We start from the raw sequence: 17,070 nt of genomic DNA, 5'->3' as shown, positions 1-17,070 counted from the left end.
AGCAGGAATATCCTGACTTCTATGACTTCTCCAATGCTGCATGCAGACCCTCTACTCCAGCACCCAACAGGCACAGTCCTTCGCCTTCACAAGGCATATATTTTGGCCCAGATTTGTATAGCCACAATAAGGCATCACCAAGTGGCTTAAAGTCAGCCTATCTACCTTCCCAGATATCTCCTAAAAAACAAGAGGATTCTAGGAGGGAATACCTGCTCTGCCAAGATGGGCATCAACACAGGCAAAAGAATGAGCCAATACACCTCGATGTCTTAGAACAACCTCCCCAGCGACTGGACTTGGCATTGGCTACCCAGGAAAATGCTAGTAATGGCCCAGTTCACATCAGGGGAAGAACAAAAATGGAAACCGATTTAACCTATGGGCTAACCTCCAACAGACCTTCGCTCTCTGCATACACCTCCGAAATGCAAGAAGAGAGACCCAGTAGGAGACTGGCAGATGATGAGCCATTGGAACATGGAGCACAGAGAAATGCAGATTTGGAAAGGGAAGATGCAGTAAGCAGAGGAAGGAGGTCTCCAAACAAACCAGACTTCCTGTATAAAAAATCTGCCCTATGAAAGCAACCTCCACTATTTCTCTGTGCCTAAGAGTTGTAAACATCCCATTCTTTGCAACTTTTGGCCTGACTTCTGTCAGACAAATTCATTCATGCCAGCGGATAAATTCAGCTTTGCTCACTTCTTTTGCTTTATTAGAGACAGCATGTTATCAGTTTGTTTTTAATGCTGCTTCTGGTTTTATTTTGTGGGAAATTTTTTTTTGAGCAAATTTAATTAAGCCTTTTTAAAAAAAAAAAACCCAACAACAACTGGTACCTTTTTTCTACAATCTGGTAGACTTTTGCACCTGTACATCTATTTTAGTGTATTAGTTTTGTACTAATATGTTGAACTTTATTGTCACATTTAAAGGACTGTATTTTCATACTTTTGCATTTTCCCTTTCACCTGCCAATTCCCTATGTGCATTGGGTTGCACATTATGAAATGTATTTTCTTATGAGATAGTAACAATGCGTTTATTTTCTAATTATAGGAATTCCAAAGAACAGCACATCAAAATACTACATTTTTAGTTAGATTTTGTTGTTTGTTTAGATCTGAAATCTTCCTGATTTTTACAACTATGGCAAGAATCCAGTCTAATGTTTTGTTTGAAAAGTTCTGGCAGCTGGTCTTATCCTTTTATAGCAAGCCCACTTCAAGAATTATAATTGTGGTTTTAAGAGTCCAGGGGGATATTTAGGAGTCCAAATTCACTGGGATTTGACAGTCTGATTCTGTTTGCTTTCTGGTTCAGTTGTGACCATGGAGAACTCCATGATCACCCAGAAGCACTTACTAGACAGACTAGAATTGTTCATTTGCCCATGCAGATATAAATCTAGAAATACTGTAAAAATTATAGTAATGACTTGTTCTTCCAGCTACCCATACATGGGGGTAAGTGAAGACCGGAGTTGAGGATTTGTGCTAAATCCTGGAGTGTGAGGAAGACAAGGCATAGTATCTTTGCTGTTGCCTGAATGGTAACCCTCCACTTGAGAGGGTTCGCTCTCCAACAGAGGTGCTGAGGTAACTGCTCATTGCCTTGCTTTCTCCTGCCTATGATTAAAAAAGGGCTTCACTCTTAGTGATGTCGTTCAGTGTTCCTTACCTGATCTGAAGTGTTGCTGACTTCATAGTTCCAGCTGTTCTGTGAACAAAGTGAAGAGTAACTGCTCTAGCATCATGAAATGTGCGAAGCTTTAGCACTCTTGAATTACACTTCCATTTCCCAACTTTGCTTTTTTAAAGCACAGAAATGAGATTCATCTGTTAACATGATACGAAGAGGGAATGATAGTGATCTGGGCTGCTCCCCTGCCACTGGGTTGGGGTTAAGCAATGCACCGGATGTAACAGTTGTAAGTATTAAGTGCATCCTTAATACTTATCATGCAGTTTTTACCACAGATTCATTGCATTTAGGATAGGGATCCGATGCCACTGCAGTGTAGTGGTTACTGGTAAAGGCCTCTTTGTGTTGTTTTAAATGCAGTTTCTACAATGAAGAATTTCCCTGTTGTAGAAAACTTTAATCCTAAGTGTGACCTAAGGACTACTTTAAGGTTAGGTTGAGTTGTTTCCTGCAGTTCAAAATGCTTAATACTATTTAAAGAGAAATCTTGCTGCAACTTTACTTTTAGTTTTAGTTGGTGGCAGATTTTTACCTAACCTGTTTCATTAAAGCATGCAAGGCCTGGTAACAACACCACAATGTTACTGAAATATATCAAATACTGCATTTCCAACTACCAAATAGCTTCCAGAGAAATGAAGATATAGGTGTTTGAACCAATAAATCCTAATGTCTCCTGCGTACACATCTGTAGGCCTCCTGCTTCTGTGAAAGCTCTGCAGACACTCCTTTTGAGAGCAGCCATGGAAGGCCTGGTGTAGGATTGGAGGAGAAACTTAGCTAAACTGCGCAGGTGATGTGTCTTGCGGGTGAGGGGAGATGTTGGTTTTGTTGGGGTTTTGTTTTGGTGGGTTTTTTTCCCCCTGTGACAGCCTTTTTAATCTGTTTTGTTTTTACCACAGTCAAGACACTTGGTGGTCCTGGCCTCATCATCAATATGTAGTATTTCCGTGGGACTGCAGTGTAGAACATTGTTAAATGCGAGAAGGTGTCAGTGGGGGGGACGGTGCTGCTGCAGGCTAGGGACTGACTTTCGCTGGGTTTCTTCTGAAGGTTTGAGCAGAGTGCTGTCTGACTGCATAGCTCTATCCGGACACTTGGGTCTCGTGCTCACCAGCATTAGAAGCATTAACTTTCATCACACACAAAACCCCTGAAACTCGCTGCACTTGTTGTATGTATGTTGGTAGCTTAATTACTAAAAAGTCATAGCTGTCCTCAGAAGACTTACTATTCTGAATAATTTATTTTTACCTAAAATTGATAGATGTACTTTGAGAAAACTATTTTAGTTACCGTAGTTTGATGTGGCACTGTGTGCCTGGACAGAGATGGGGCTGAAATCTACAGATGTAACTTCTAAGCTTGAGATTTGTGGGGATGTGGCTGATGAAGACTGAGAAGTTTTGAGGTTATGGCTTGAGGGAAATCATGAAATGCTTTGGCTTTGGAGTAAGCTGGTGAGAAATGCTTTGGGGAGGGAGGGGAGACTGGACATGTCTGCATTTTAGAATACAAAATTGCTTCTTAAGTCTCAGAAGCTGAGCAGTATTACAAAGAGAATAAAGTAGGTGCAAAATAAAAGACAAGTCCTTCTGAGGCCACAAAGACAATCAGGCCATGTAGACAATCTGCATTTTCACTTGTATATTTTGAGTTGGGAAGAAGATAGCAGCTACGGGCAGCTGATTCAAAGTGGGAAAGAAGGATTTGTCAAAATTACTGGAACTGTGTTTTTGTACTGCAGTGTAGGATTTCCTACTTAGTTGGATGTGTGGAGGGAGGGGAGAGAGACCATCTTTATTCTTCTTCATGGAAGCATTATTCAGAAGCTAGTGTTCATACTACATCTCACTTGCAGAATACACATACCTGTGCTACCTGCTATTCTTGTTCTCTGCCTACTGAAACTTTGGTGCAGAAGCTCCTTGTTTACATGAAGCACTTTCTGATTAGGCTGGAAAGTAACATCTTTTCCTCCTGTAAATTTGGAGATAAGAGATTACTGACTATAGTTTGCTTGAGGGTAGAGGTATGAACATTAAGTTTTCTTGGATGAGGAAGACTTGTGCTCCTCATTCTGTTAAAGAGAGAGCTCAGACTTTACTTTAGTGAGCAACATGCAAAAACTTCTTACTCCCCTTTCCCTGACCCTCTCCTCTTTTCCTTAATATATGGATGAATAACTTAATTCCTGAAACAGATTCTTCCTTTGAAATGTTTTGTTGTTCCATGGAGTTACTGTAGTTGTATGTTAATAACTGCTGTGTTGATTGGCAGTTTCTTGTTGTATTTTTCCTGTTCTTGAGGAGTTTCATTTCTGAAAGTTATGGCTGTGGCCACCTGTACTTGTAAGCCTTGGGTTTTGGTCCTGGAATGTCCCAAATATTTGTCTTATGGGTTTCTTTGGTTTGGGTTTTTTGGGGGGTTTGGATTGGGGTTTTTTGGGGCGTTTTTTTGGAACGAATACTTAGGCTGTTTGAGGCACTGTTCGTTCTTCTAACAAGTATATGCTTCTGTGGTAGAGGTGGTGCTGAGCTCTGCTGAACGCAGGGAACAGCTGAGAGATAAAATTGTAAGACCGTATTTGGGGTTTCTGTAATTATCTGTACTGCCAGAAGGCAGCCCTGCCTTCGGCAACGTTACGGTTTTGTTTCTTGTCCTTGTGTTGTTACTGGTATAAAGTCAAGTGCCTTCAATGCTAAAGGCTCAGAAAACTTTCTTAAACTGACTTCATGTCCTATGCAAGTGTTTTTTCTACAACCTGCATAACCAGTACTTTGTAAAACTTGTTTACGCTTCAATTGTACATAGTGTTTTTTAAAAAAAATAGTATTTTATTTAGGTACCTTCAAACTTGAATTCTAGTCTTGTGTGATGCATTGTAAAACAACACATTTCTCTTTTGAGTACCATTACGGTTGTAAAAAGGTTTTCACTGGTTCTATTTTTCTACTGTTGCTGAGAAGCATGTAACACTGACTTTATCCTACGTATAGTTGGCATTTCAAATAAATGGCTTGTATAGAACGTGCTTGTGCAACTTCTTCCATTTAACCATTACCAGCAGGCTGGCCGAATGGACTGTGCCACCGTTGTCCCAAATTCTCTGTCTGACTGACGGCCGGGGAAGGAGTGGTTTAATACAAACCTTAAGGTGCCCTCTGATAGTAAAGGCTCTCAAAACCGACAAGGTTTGTTGTTCCTTCTGGAAAAAAAGTACACGATAATGCTTTGAACATCAAGGATATGATACAAACCAGTGTAAAAAGAGGAATTAAAAATTAGTGGCACTGTTCAAGCAGCTTATTAAAAAGGAAAAGCACTTCTGTGAAATAGTTCACTGAGCTCTTCTGGCGAGAGCTCAGTTGGCTGAGGCTGTTCCCTATCAAAGGCAGTAGGGTTGCTCGTAGTCCAGGCAGTGGGACTTAGCCCTCGATTGAGGAAGCATTTATTTTCCCAGCAGAGCAGCTAGACAGACACTCATTAAGTCCCCAGCATTCTCCTCTTGAGTTCCTGTTATCCTGCATCAGCTGCTTCACTGCTTCAAAGAGGTGACTCAAGTTCAGAAGTGTCATCCAGCAGCAGAAAATCTTGACTGGTCTCACTTTCATGTACAACAGAAAAATAGCACAGGTTATGTCCTGACATAAAGTGGGGGTAGGGAGAGAGAGTACGGTATGGTCTTAAATGTTAATTATGGACACCTTCATTCCACACCCAGGAAGATGAGTTTTAGGAGCAACTTCCTAAACTAGGCAAATTTAACATTCATTGCTGCAGTGTTCTTCAAAGTCTGCTAACTTTCTGGAGACACGATGCCTCTTCACTAGGTGGGGGGGAGCCTTTAGGAAGAAAGCACAGCTGCATTGCAGTTGGAAAGGGGGATCATTAGGGGCTGGGCCCAAGTACCTGCCAATCACCTCAGGTAGACCTGCTCCATGACTGTAGAACAGGCTGATGCCAAGAATGGACAATGCGTGTTGTCAGTGCTGACCGTGTGCTGTGCAACTGCAGCTGTAATAACTCCTTTTTGTGGAAATTGTGTATTTGGTTCAAAAAAAACTTCCTGCAACTGAACTCCTCGCTCTGTGCAGCCTTGCTGCTGCTTCTTGAGCACAGTGAGTGATGGGACTGGGCCTTGCTGTTGATTGACCTGTGCCCTGGCAGCTGTTGCTGCTTTTTTACATACTGGGGGAGAAGAGCTACAACTTGGACAACCCAGGGTTTCTGTTCAGGGTGATTTGAGCTCAGAGCTGGAACCCGGGATAGCACTGGCCTCTGGGCACCTTCTCCCCCACCCCTTTAGTGAACTACATGCTGCGAACTGCACTTCAGAGGAAGCACCATCCCATCCTGCCTTTTCTCCCGAAAACCGCCCCTGCAAGTGGGAGCCCAGCCCTTGCTTCACACCTGCCTGCAACGGTGTGGGTCAGGGTGGAGGCCACATGGCTCAGAGGTCATCGCTGTGCTGCCCTGCCTGTGTCTGGATCCTGGATGAAAACAAACCACTACAGCAGCATTTCAAAAAACCAAGACAGTACAGGTTGAACAGTGCTTTAATTTTTAGGTATTTTAATTAGATATGCAGTTACAACTCCCGTAACAGTTGCTACAAAAAAAAGCACATACAATAGCTGGAGTTAAATTTAAAAGCAACTAGTCATTTTGCAAGAAACAAACCAATGACCTGAGCCTCTACACTAGAACTAGCTTTTGTAAATAAAGTGGTCAGAAACAGTTAGTAGGGAGAATGATAGGTAAAGGTCTCATTTTCTTCTCAAACATCATTAACATGGAAGCAGAATAGTACCCTGTGGTAAAGAAATCCTCCAGCTACATAAGCTACATAAAGCAGGAGTTAAAAATTAGAACTTTCTTAAAGTATGTTTTGGGGTTTGTGGGTAAAGAAAACTAAAAACTACATTAGGCTCCAAACTTACGAAAAGTCAGTATTTAATTGTAGCTAAGTATAGATTCTTAAAAGTCAGTGAAACATCTCCTGTTTCATGATTATCACAGTGATTATAAAAAGATCACGTTTTATACTGTAGCAAAATGCCAGGATGCTGCAGTGTTTCCAGGAACATTTGTGAAGTACAGTAATTTGCAGTAGGCTAGTTTTTAAAATCAAAGCACATTACAAGTCCTGTAACATCCCCCCCGATGCTTAATTTGTATTTTAGTACCTCCTCCTAGATACTGTTTATGTTCTAGTGAGTGGATAAAGTTCATGTGACAAATTTTTGCATGTAAAACATCACAGTACAACATTAGAAACAAAGTTTTTGGGTTTATAAAAACAGCTAGAACATTCTGTGGCATCAAGCCTAACCTATGATTTCTCTCCCATTTTTCGGCTGCCTAGGGAGCACTTCCACAGCTGAGCGTGAGCACGCAGAAGCACAGCGCTGTTTAGTTCACCCGATGTGACCCAAATGTTAGAATGCGATTTCACCCAACAGCCACGATGACAACACATGCCTGCTTTACCCTTCCAGGAGCCGTGCCTCCCTCGGTGTAGGAAACAGATGCTTGCTCTGTGCAGGGAGCCTTCGCTAGAATCGCTACGCCCCGAAGAAATGATGCAGAGCCATTTAAAGCAGGGAAGCAACACGCTCCAGTCCCGCAAAGCACCGTGAGTGCACGTTGCCCGCCCTGTACAGAGGGAGGGCGGGCAGACCCCACCCAGTTCTAGGACAGCATACAGCTATAGGCACTGAGAGTAAGCCAGGGGCAAGGCTAAAGGGAATGCACAGCGACACACCGCTCTTGGACAAGCCATCCTCTCCCTTGAGACAAGGCCAGCTTTCACAGGAATGCAGAGTTGGTCAGTACAGAAATCCCTATAAATGCAATGTACCTGTTAAGAACACGTTTTAGTCGCTACAAATAAAGGAAGTATAAGACAAAATGAAGATGTTTCTTGGACAGTTAGATTTTGATGAGAAGCCAAATACTGAAGACGCCTCTTCCGTTTGCCAATGAATGTGGTTTTCCCAGTTGTCCTTTCAGACCCAGACCCTCTCAGTCTAACTACAGTAGTACTGCATCCTGTTAGTCCGTTGTCTTTTCCGTGACTGAAATTCTTCAAAGAAGTGCTGAATGTCTTCTCTTTTAACCACCTGGGGGAAGCAATATGAAACCCAAGTTGTGGCAAAGGAATTCAATTAAATGATCATTTTTTTTTTTCTTGCATGCATCCCACATGTAATATACAAAGCATGTAAAAGCAAGTACCCTGAAATCTCTCTGATACAGCTGGCAAAACAGCTTTCCTGTTGTACCCAAAGGAGACGATTAATGCCCAAATTCTATTATAAGAGAATACAAACAGGGAAATGAGTTCCCCAAAGGCAGAACAAGCACATGGAGCAAAGCTCCTGACGGTTTGACCACTTGCTTTTATCATCAGAAAAATCAACACAAAGCAAGATTTTTACTACCTCACTTCAGACGCAATGTAACTTAGTTACAATGTAGCTAAGAATGGCAATTTAGCAAATAAGCCAACAAAATGTGTGTCTTGATTAATAATGGCATGCAAATTCCTCCAGAAAACAACTGACAAGACTGTTTGCCAATATTTAGTCAGTCCTTATTATTCTATGGGTTTAAATTCAATCCAAGAAAAAACATAAAGGTTAAGAGCTCTCCCCCCCCCCAATACTTTTCCTAGAGCAACAGAAGTGTCACTTAAATTTAAGAACTGCTCTCAGTACTTTATACACAGATTTCTGTAAGGTCCCTGTTATCTCTCAACAATGCCATTAAGGAAATACAACTTTTAAATTCCAATCAAATCAGGGATTTCTAATTTCTACTGCAGTACCAGCAACTCCAAGAGACAGGGAAAAAATACTATAACATAGCATCATAGTAACACCCACCCCCCAACAGTACTTTAAAACACATTTTCTGGCAAATTCTGCGAGTCGCGTCTTACCGTTCCCTCATCTGCAAATCTCCTGAGATAGTCAGTCAGTTCTGTCTTTAAATCATTGTATTCTGGATGGAGAAGGGAAGGCAAGGGAAAGAAAACGAAAAAACAGGAAGATATCCAGCTTTAATTTAACACGGGCTCAAGAAAACAAATTGTTCTACTTTCCTCTTGTCATTCGTTAGATTTACTTGAGACAAATCTAGGTTTGAACTGGATTATAAATAATAGCAATAAAAAGAAAGCCAAGTCCAGGTAAACACGAGAAGCCTAATAATTTTTCAGACTAGCCTATGCAGTCTGAATATCTGTTCAGGTGATCTTCAGAGAAATGTACAGAAGTTCAGCGAGTGAATTAGTACAATTAATGAAAAGACTGCCCCTTCTCCCAACTTCCCACTGCAAAAGCCCCCGTGGACAGTGGTGGGAAGTCCCAGACTGTAACTCAGGACAGGGCAAGTGCCCTCGCCAGAGTGCAGACCGCCCACTCAGGAGAGGGAAACACGGCTCCAGTTATAAAATACCTCAACGCTGCCTTGTCAACATACGCTGCGGCAGAGCTGCTAGGCAGCACCCTGCACCCCAGCTTCACAGTGGCTGGCACTCCCCCAGACAACAGGAGATTGACAAACAACAGAACAGGGTAAGATAACTAAGCTAGACAGCAGAAGCGTGAATTAATGTTTAAATATTCACATTACAAGAAATTACCATCAATACAGTATCTAAGATGTTAAATAGGGGAAAAGCTCCCACACCATCTAGTTCCGCAATGTAAGTTAAAGCTGTAACAACAGGCCAGAGAGGACAAACTTCTCTAGAGTAATCCTGATTGAGGCGTGCAATCTGTCATGCAGTCTTCTACACGTTACTTCAAAAATAGTTTGACACCACATTGCGAGACCTCTTATGGGAAACTGTTCACTTGAAGAGTTAAGGCAGATTCTAAAAATGAAGTTGTATTTACCACAGATGAGTTCTACTTGCTGGACTCTGTTCATGCTGTTCAGGGTGTCCATTAAAGGATCTCTCCTCTCTGTTTCTTGGTCGCTGGTACCTTTATTTTCGTAAGCCAAGACAGTGTCACATTCATCTGTCAGGAACTGGACTTCAAGCTCTGAATACATTTTCTGGAGGATGAAGTAAAATTTACTTTTACATTACAAAACTTCTCAGATGGAGATGCTCTCGCCCAATCCTTTTTGTGTTCAGTATCACAAATAATAACAATAAAAATAATAATGTAAATTTTGTATCCAGCATTTCAGACATCTCCCCATAACAACTTCCAAAGCAATACTGGATTTAAGAAACAAAGAAAATACAAACGTTTACACGCTCCTTCAAAGGATTCAGTGTGTTTCTTCATGTGGGGTGGAGGGGTTTTTAGGTGTTTATATGCAGGGTAAGAACATTTACACAGATTTATCTACAAGCTTCCCTTCAAAAGATTCTCTGGGAGCTCCTCCCTGCCTCCCCCACGTCAATGACAGTAATGAAGAGAGAATACATACCAAACAGTCTTCACAGGTGCATAATTTGCTTCTCCAGTTCGATGGCCAAAAGGTGGCAGTATCTTTTTTTAAAAATTGCTTGTTTTGAAGTTCTTTCAGCTTGCAGACTGGCTCCTCACTCTTAGTAACTACCTGAATTAAAATGAGAACGTTCAGTGCTTTATAACATCACTTCAAATACACTCCATTCTTTTCAGCATGTCATTTTCCTTATGCAAGATTTTTGTTTCGTCTCAGACACACTTATTTTTATAAACAACCCATATTACCATTTCATCCACATGAGGATTCTGATGTGTTTTTAGCAGTTTCCACCGGAAATTTCTGTAGAAATTTACTGCAATAGCCATAAATGTTTAAGAAATCAGAGCTGGACTATCATGCAAATGCAGCTACAATGCATAATACCCCTGTATTAGAACAAACTCAGAAGTTACCTCAGTGTAAAGGCCAGGTGGCTGACAAGAAGGGATGGATCTAACCTATCTGCAAACAGACGTTACACCCTGGTCACCCACTTCTACAAGCGTGTTCCACAGCCTACGCTGTGCTCCACAGAGACTGCACGTTTGAAGTGTCGCTGACTGAAGAGGAACACAGAAACAGACTGAAAGCATTTACCTCTTCACTGAACCTATACAGAAAGAGGTGGGCTTTACTTCACCTATCATCAGTACGAAGATGTACAGGACAGAAAAGAAGGTCTGTTTTACCTCTGGACAGGCAGACCCAGAGCTAGTGGATGGTTCATTAAACTGTTCCATTTGCTTTTCCTCCTTTGTTTCTTGGTGTTCCACTCCACTTTCTTTTTTTATTTCTTTTTTCTGCTCTTCACTTTCCTCAACCTTCAGGACAATCCCTTCATCTTCAAGGGAGTTCACTTTGGTCAAAGCAGGAACTGGAAGATACATACCCACGTAAGTGAAAATACCATGCCAGACAACGTACAGGCTACCACAGACGTTCTCTCTGCTTTACAGTGCAGCGTCAAAGAGCACCTAGATCACCTCGTACACTGCAGGGTCCTGGATATATTCTACAGCTGCCCAAAGACACAGTGACCTAGGTATACAAAGAAACCGCTCCCTCTTTCACCATAGTGTTCTTCACCTCTCATACTCCTATTCTAAAATACTCTGCTTCCCAAAGTCGAAGCCCTAGGAGAGGGAAAAGGGTATCACAATTTCAGATAGTTCTGTAGTAAGATACTGGTCCTTCTCAACATCCCTTGATAGCTATGGCAGGTTCAGTAGCTGTTGCGTACTTTTTTGCTGACTTTGTGTCAGAGTCCTTCATTTTCTTCAGACACACACACCAAAACCTCCATGACAGATTAACTACACTAACCACTTTCTTAATTAAAACAAGGAGTTTTTTTGATGTCAATTCAAATGTGTGCCCTGTGATATAGCTGGTTAAAAGGAGGAAAACCAAAAACAAACAAAAGAAAACCATTCTGTACTGTATTTACGTTAGAAGGAAGAGAATTCCAGGTAGGCCAGCTTGGAATCCTTAAAATTACCATTGGAATTTCTGGCACATAAGAGATCAATCACCATTTGATAGAAGCAACATTTAGGAGACTATGTGAAACCAGCTCTTTCCACAGAAATCAAGTCATCCTCCCTTCTGATCCCACTCAGACCACATAGCAGACAGAGGCTGTCCTGAGCCCCAGCTCTACCCAGATTAAGGTTTTACACATTCCTTTCAGGTCGCTCTATCATTCACTCTTTGCAGCTCAGAGCCTCTCAGGCTCAGCTCTTTGCCTCATTGCTTCCCTTAGGATGGCTCCTCAGTTCTTTAGATCTGTTTAGAAATTAAGTTCCTTGAGATAAGTGTTAAACCTTCATCCATCTATGTGCTAGCACATCTTTGATAAAATAAATAGAAGAGTGAGCACCACAGAATTAAGATTTAGGAAAAAGAACTGCATTTTTTTTTTTACAGAACAGTTACTGCAGTGCTGCACGTTCCACTGCTGAAGGTGATTGTCCAATATAATGAATATTATTTCTCCAGCCACTTAAACAGCATTATGCCATTCATCAACAAAGTATGAAAAATACATGCTAATGAAATATTGGCTCAGATATTTTAATTTTCTTTACCTGCTAATTGCGACGCATAGGCCCACAGGAAATGGCAGTGATTCATGCAGGCTTGGCACACCATTTCATGGAAGTCTCCACTTTCAGGGGGGACTGCACCAAGATGCTGTCAAAAAGAAACAGGCATGCAGCAGTGAAGCATTCGCTGCAAATTAACAGACTCAACTCTAGGTTTAGAGGGAGTAAAACATCAACTGCCATCACATACTCAGCACAAGCATACACTCCTGCTAGCTTTCTACAATGATTATCGGTATAATTTAAAGACTGGAAAGATAAAAATTCCAGGGAAAAACTGAAATAATTCTCTCTTTGCCTACAGCGTTTTACGCCTTCTACATAACCAGAAACCTCAGTCCTATCTTTATCTCATTTCTAAACAGTATTCTTCTAAACTGTCCTAAACATAGGACAGGTGAAGATAGCTTTTGCACACTGCATATTTAAACTCTTAAATAACTTTTTATGATTGCTTCCTTATGTGTAAGAGATTGTAAGTCTTCATATTGATCACATACTGAACTTGAGAAGAATTAGGTCCCAAAGCTCTCCATAAACTGCTGAGAACTATTTAGGCAATTAAAAGCACTTAGCAGCTTTCTTGTGAAAAGCATTCTTGCAAAGCTCACAATATGCAGCATAACATTCTTCATACATACATTTACACAAAAGAATCCTAGTTTATCTACAGAACCCATAATTGAAGCTAATCATCTTTTTTTTTTATTCTTTGATCCTGCAACTTCAAACGTGGAATTTCACTCGTGCCCTTCAAGGCACAAGAGGCTGAATCCTTAATGCTTACACATTAAGTAGGGCACTCACTGAAGCGTTGAGCCGCTTTTAAAAGATTTCCCCAAAGTTCGTAATCAGGAACCAACAGCACAGTTTGTTCCTTGCTACTTAAAGGAATTACAGTTTAAAAAGCATTCCTTTGAATGAAGAACTATTCAGGTAGTTGATAATGATGTGCCTCAGGAAGAATCTTTTTCTCACCAATTATACGGATTAGAATTTTCCAATTAAAGAGATGGTGATAAAGTTGTTATTTTATTCTGCAGTGGTAACCTTGAAAAAGGTAGAAGTCTTCCTAGGTTTTTTGGACAGGAGCAGACGGCAGCGCAAGACTAAACTTTCAATATTCTTTTGCATAGGATGAAAAGAAATACCTTAGAACTCATGTAATAATCTTTTGAGAACTACAGCAAACCTTCCCAAGTAAGAATAACGATGCAAACTTAACCGACACTAACTTATTTTTATGCAAATGGCAATTCTGCTACTTATAGTTTCCTTACCCTTCCATGGAACCAGTCCTCACAAACTATGCATTGGATCATCTCATCTGGAATCTAGATGAACGGTCATATTATTAGCATTAATAGCAACCTCCAGAATCTTTCACAAGCCTCAAACTACAGTATTATGCAAAGCCTGCTCAAGTGAATTGCATTTCCCTCTTCATCCCCCCACAGGGAACTGCCATTAATAATTAGTTACTGCTTCATTAGTCAGTTTGCTTCCCTGAAGTTCAACAGCATATGTAATTTGTCGTATTGTCAAGAGTGTGGAAATTCCCATTTATTATTACAAAACTAGTTTTCCCAGTAGGGCAAGACATTCTCACACACAAGAGCTGATAGAAGTTAATACGCTATTGGTATCTTTCTTCCTGTAAACAGAAATGCATGAACAGGCAGCTTAGCAAAAGAAAGATACCGATGTTCGTAATGTCATCAGGTTTATATAGGAATGGCAGAATCCCAACTTAACTGTCGACAATACAGTATAATACAAACTGCTTTGTTATGAAACAATTATTAATGATTTCTTTAGAAATGTTTAGCTATCTCTGAACTTCAGAGAGGTGAGTTTATAAAATACTTGTTTGTATTTTAAAGACTTGTGCCTTCCTTATTCTTTAAAACACCTAACTTATATGACTGCAAACAAAAGCGTGTGTGTGCAAACCAAGCGGTATATTTTGACCTCAGACAGAGAAGAAGTGTTCTGACTACCGTAAAGGAACGCTAAAGCCAGTGCTACAGGACAGACTCTCCCCATCCCTAAAGACTTGTCAGAGCACTGTTGCAGACAGGAGGAAACAGATTCTGGTCTCTCCTAACATATGCAATGTGTTTATTCTGCGCTTGCCACATTTCTCAAGATGATGAGAAACCCACCCCCTAGGGGAACTCTATAACTTTAGAGAGAGGAAAGCAGAGAGAACTGCAGCAGCGTTTTGTCCAAATGATGGCTTGTCCTCCTCATCTGTCTTTAAGGCATAAACATATTCTACCATTTTAAAAAAAAAATGATAAAGTAATAACTTTATAAAGGACATGACAACCAAAACCAATATGGAACATAAGATTTCTTAAAGTGGGATCTTCCCTGCGAAGCAGCTCAGCGACCACCCTTTGCACAATATTTTGCATAAATACCATCTATATATGATTACTACTGGTCTTTGTATTTCTTACCTCATCTTCAGGATCAGGATAAGGTCTTTTACAAGTACAGTATAACCCATAGAAATTGTCATTATACTTATTTCCTGAATTCACCTTGCCCTTTTCCTAGGAGGAAAGTAAAAATGTCTCAATAGACAATGCAGTGAAAAACAAAGGACAGAAAAGATGTATAATCTAGAAAAACCCAATTCCCGTTCCACTTTAATTCCTAAAAGCAATCATCATATTCATCAGCTTGAAGATCCAAAACCAAAGATATTATCCAGACACCCATGCTATGCTACAGTGGGCAGCAGATAGGGCATGTGAGGAATACTGAAGTTCAAAAGGAAAGACGAAAAACAGTCTTTCCACCTTTGTAGCAAATGGCAACTGTGGTGTTTGTTAAGCTACTGCTAATCTAAAATGATGCAAGAGTTTTGACCACCAACCACGCCTGCCTGCTGCCATTATAGCAACGTCTGTAGATTTATTGTGCACCTTCCCCTCCATTTTTTTTTAAACATCCAGACTGTGATCCAAACCTAACTTTGTTCTTTGTCTAATCTTACCACTGAGCTTCCACTAAATTCATGTCATATAAGCCTCACTCTACAGGAAAGGATTATCTAAGTTACAAAACATGCTGAATGAAATTCAATTACAGGTAATTCCATTTAAAAAAAAAAAAAAACAGCTAATACAGCTGCAGCCAGAGGGCTTCTGAACTGCACGTAGTTGCAGCCACTCTTGGCCCCTGCAGAAACAGCTGTGACCATTTATGATGCTGCTACAAAACACTTTCTACCACTATTCTGACAAAGGAAGAACGGACGATGCGAGCACCCAGCATCCATGAAGTCAGCCAGATTAATGGACGCATGCTGAAGGTCACTTAACCTGTACAACTGATTTTGCACTGAACTGAAGGAGGAGGAACAATCACACTTCACTGATTCAAATCAGAAACAGTAACATCTTAAAATTGTCACAGGTGTGTCTGTAGGGATCACTGTACTGTAGCCCTAGGCTGACTAGCTCTGGATCCGTCCCAATTCTGCCAGAAATAATGGATATACACAAAACCACTTGCTGTTCTATATTCTATTACCCTGGGAGCAGCACTGCAGGCAAGCCAAGCAGCTTCCCAGAATATTACCAACTACCTGATGCGTCCAAAATGCCCACCGAGTATGAAACCAGAGGCGTAATACAGTAAAACACTATCCCATCAGTAGGCTCTGGTGAAAACCTATCAAAAAGATTAGGGCACTAATGCCATCACAAAGAAGGGGAGGGAACTGTCCCTTCGACAGCAGCACAACCTTAAATTTCCTTAATGCACCTGCAAAATTGCACCCCGAAAGGTTCTCCTGAAGCTGGCTTAAAGCTAACGAGATGTATTAGTGCAGGCACCACGACATGTTTCTGGCATTACGCTGACCATGGATGCAGAACTGCTGCATTCACAGATGATAAGGATCAATCATTCTCTCTCCTGGCAACATTTCCCTTTGGTCCCTCAACAGTTTTATCTCCTGCTGTAATACTCCCACCTTGTTTAACTTGCTGAGAAAAGCGGAGGCATCACATGAGGCAAGGCACCAACCTCCCGAGAGTGTTATTTTGATTCTGTATGTGTGAAACCTATGTCTGAACTTACTGGGAGTAACTTGCACTGCAGATTTTTGAATTTGCTATTTCCACAGTCACAGCGGAAGTTCCTGGAAAGAAAAACATAGCATTTCAGGTTTTTTGTTAACTGAAAATACATTAGTTTTTGTGTTCATAACAATTCCCAGCAGTTTATTAGGAGCCATAAAAATATACTTGCAGCTATTTAAACAATAGCATCAGTCAGAACTGGCCAAAGGGCCTTGCAGCCTTACTTTCTCACATGGTGTTCTCAGCAGATCTTGGCTAACACGACCATTTGCAACAGCGCTTGGCTGGGAGACCACAATGGCACAGCCAACCTTGGGTGCTGCCATCTACCACGCTCAAAAACGCGAGCATGTGTGTTGGTGAGAGAGGAGCGTGAATTGGTTCATTTCGGAAGGCTGGATCCACGAAGGTGATTAAGCTCTTGTCCCCTACTCGGACACCTAAGCTCTCACTTAAATGGGTCGGTATGCCAAGTGAACGGGGGAACGCGGGTACCTCAGCGACCTGATCTCGGTTGCCTGTGCAGTTTTGCTGGGAGTGGTGTATTTTGTGCGAGTTACACACTGGAACGTCGTCCCACCTCACTGAAATGTATTAGACAGCGGAGGAGGCTCTGGGGAAATTCCCCCGGCCAGCTCACCTCACACCACAGCCCCCCGCAGTGTCCCACCGCTCGGGTC

At 41.3% G+C, this 17,070-nt stretch overlaps 2 protein-coding genes across 2 annotated transcripts in view; one reads left to right on the top strand and one right to left on the bottom strand.

The window, feature by feature from the left end:
• Positions 1–584, top strand: part of BTBD7 (BTB (POZ) domain containing 7) — a 32,329-nt gene extending 31,745 nt beyond the window's left edge. Inside the window, 1 exon segment of the mRNA XM_009578337.1 lies at positions 1–584. This exon segment is cut by the window's left edge and continues 16 nt beyond it. Within this exon segment, the coding sequence (XP_009576632.1) occupies positions 1–584 (584 nt within the window).
• A 6,964-nt stretch (positions 585–7,548) lies between these two features.
• Positions 7,549–16,449, bottom strand: UBR7 (ubiquitin protein ligase E3 component n-recognin 7 (putative); the record flags this gene model as incomplete). Its single annotated transcript, XM_009578338.1, has 9 exons — positions 7,549–7,832; positions 8,654–8,715; positions 9,615–9,777; positions 10,162–10,293; positions 10,875–11,059; positions 12,273–12,378; positions 13,571–13,624; positions 14,756–14,851; positions 16,389–16,449. Coding segments are annotated over 9 exons (952 nt in total), but the record flags the coding sequence as incomplete, so codon positions are not given.
• Positions 16,450–17,070: the final 621 nt, after the last annotated feature.

The sequence above is a fragment of the Fulmarus glacialis genome, unplaced genomic scaffold, assembly GCF_000690835.1.
Source record: "Fulmarus glacialis isolate BGI_N327 unplaced genomic scaffold, ASM69083v1 scaffold17035, whole genome shotgun sequence".
In the NCBI taxonomy this organism is placed as follows: domain Eukaryota; kingdom Metazoa; phylum Chordata; class Aves; order Procellariiformes; family Procellariidae; genus Fulmarus; species Fulmarus glacialis.
The sequence above is the reverse complement of the archived record's forward strand: the minus strand, read 5'-3'. Positions and strand labels throughout refer to the sequence as shown.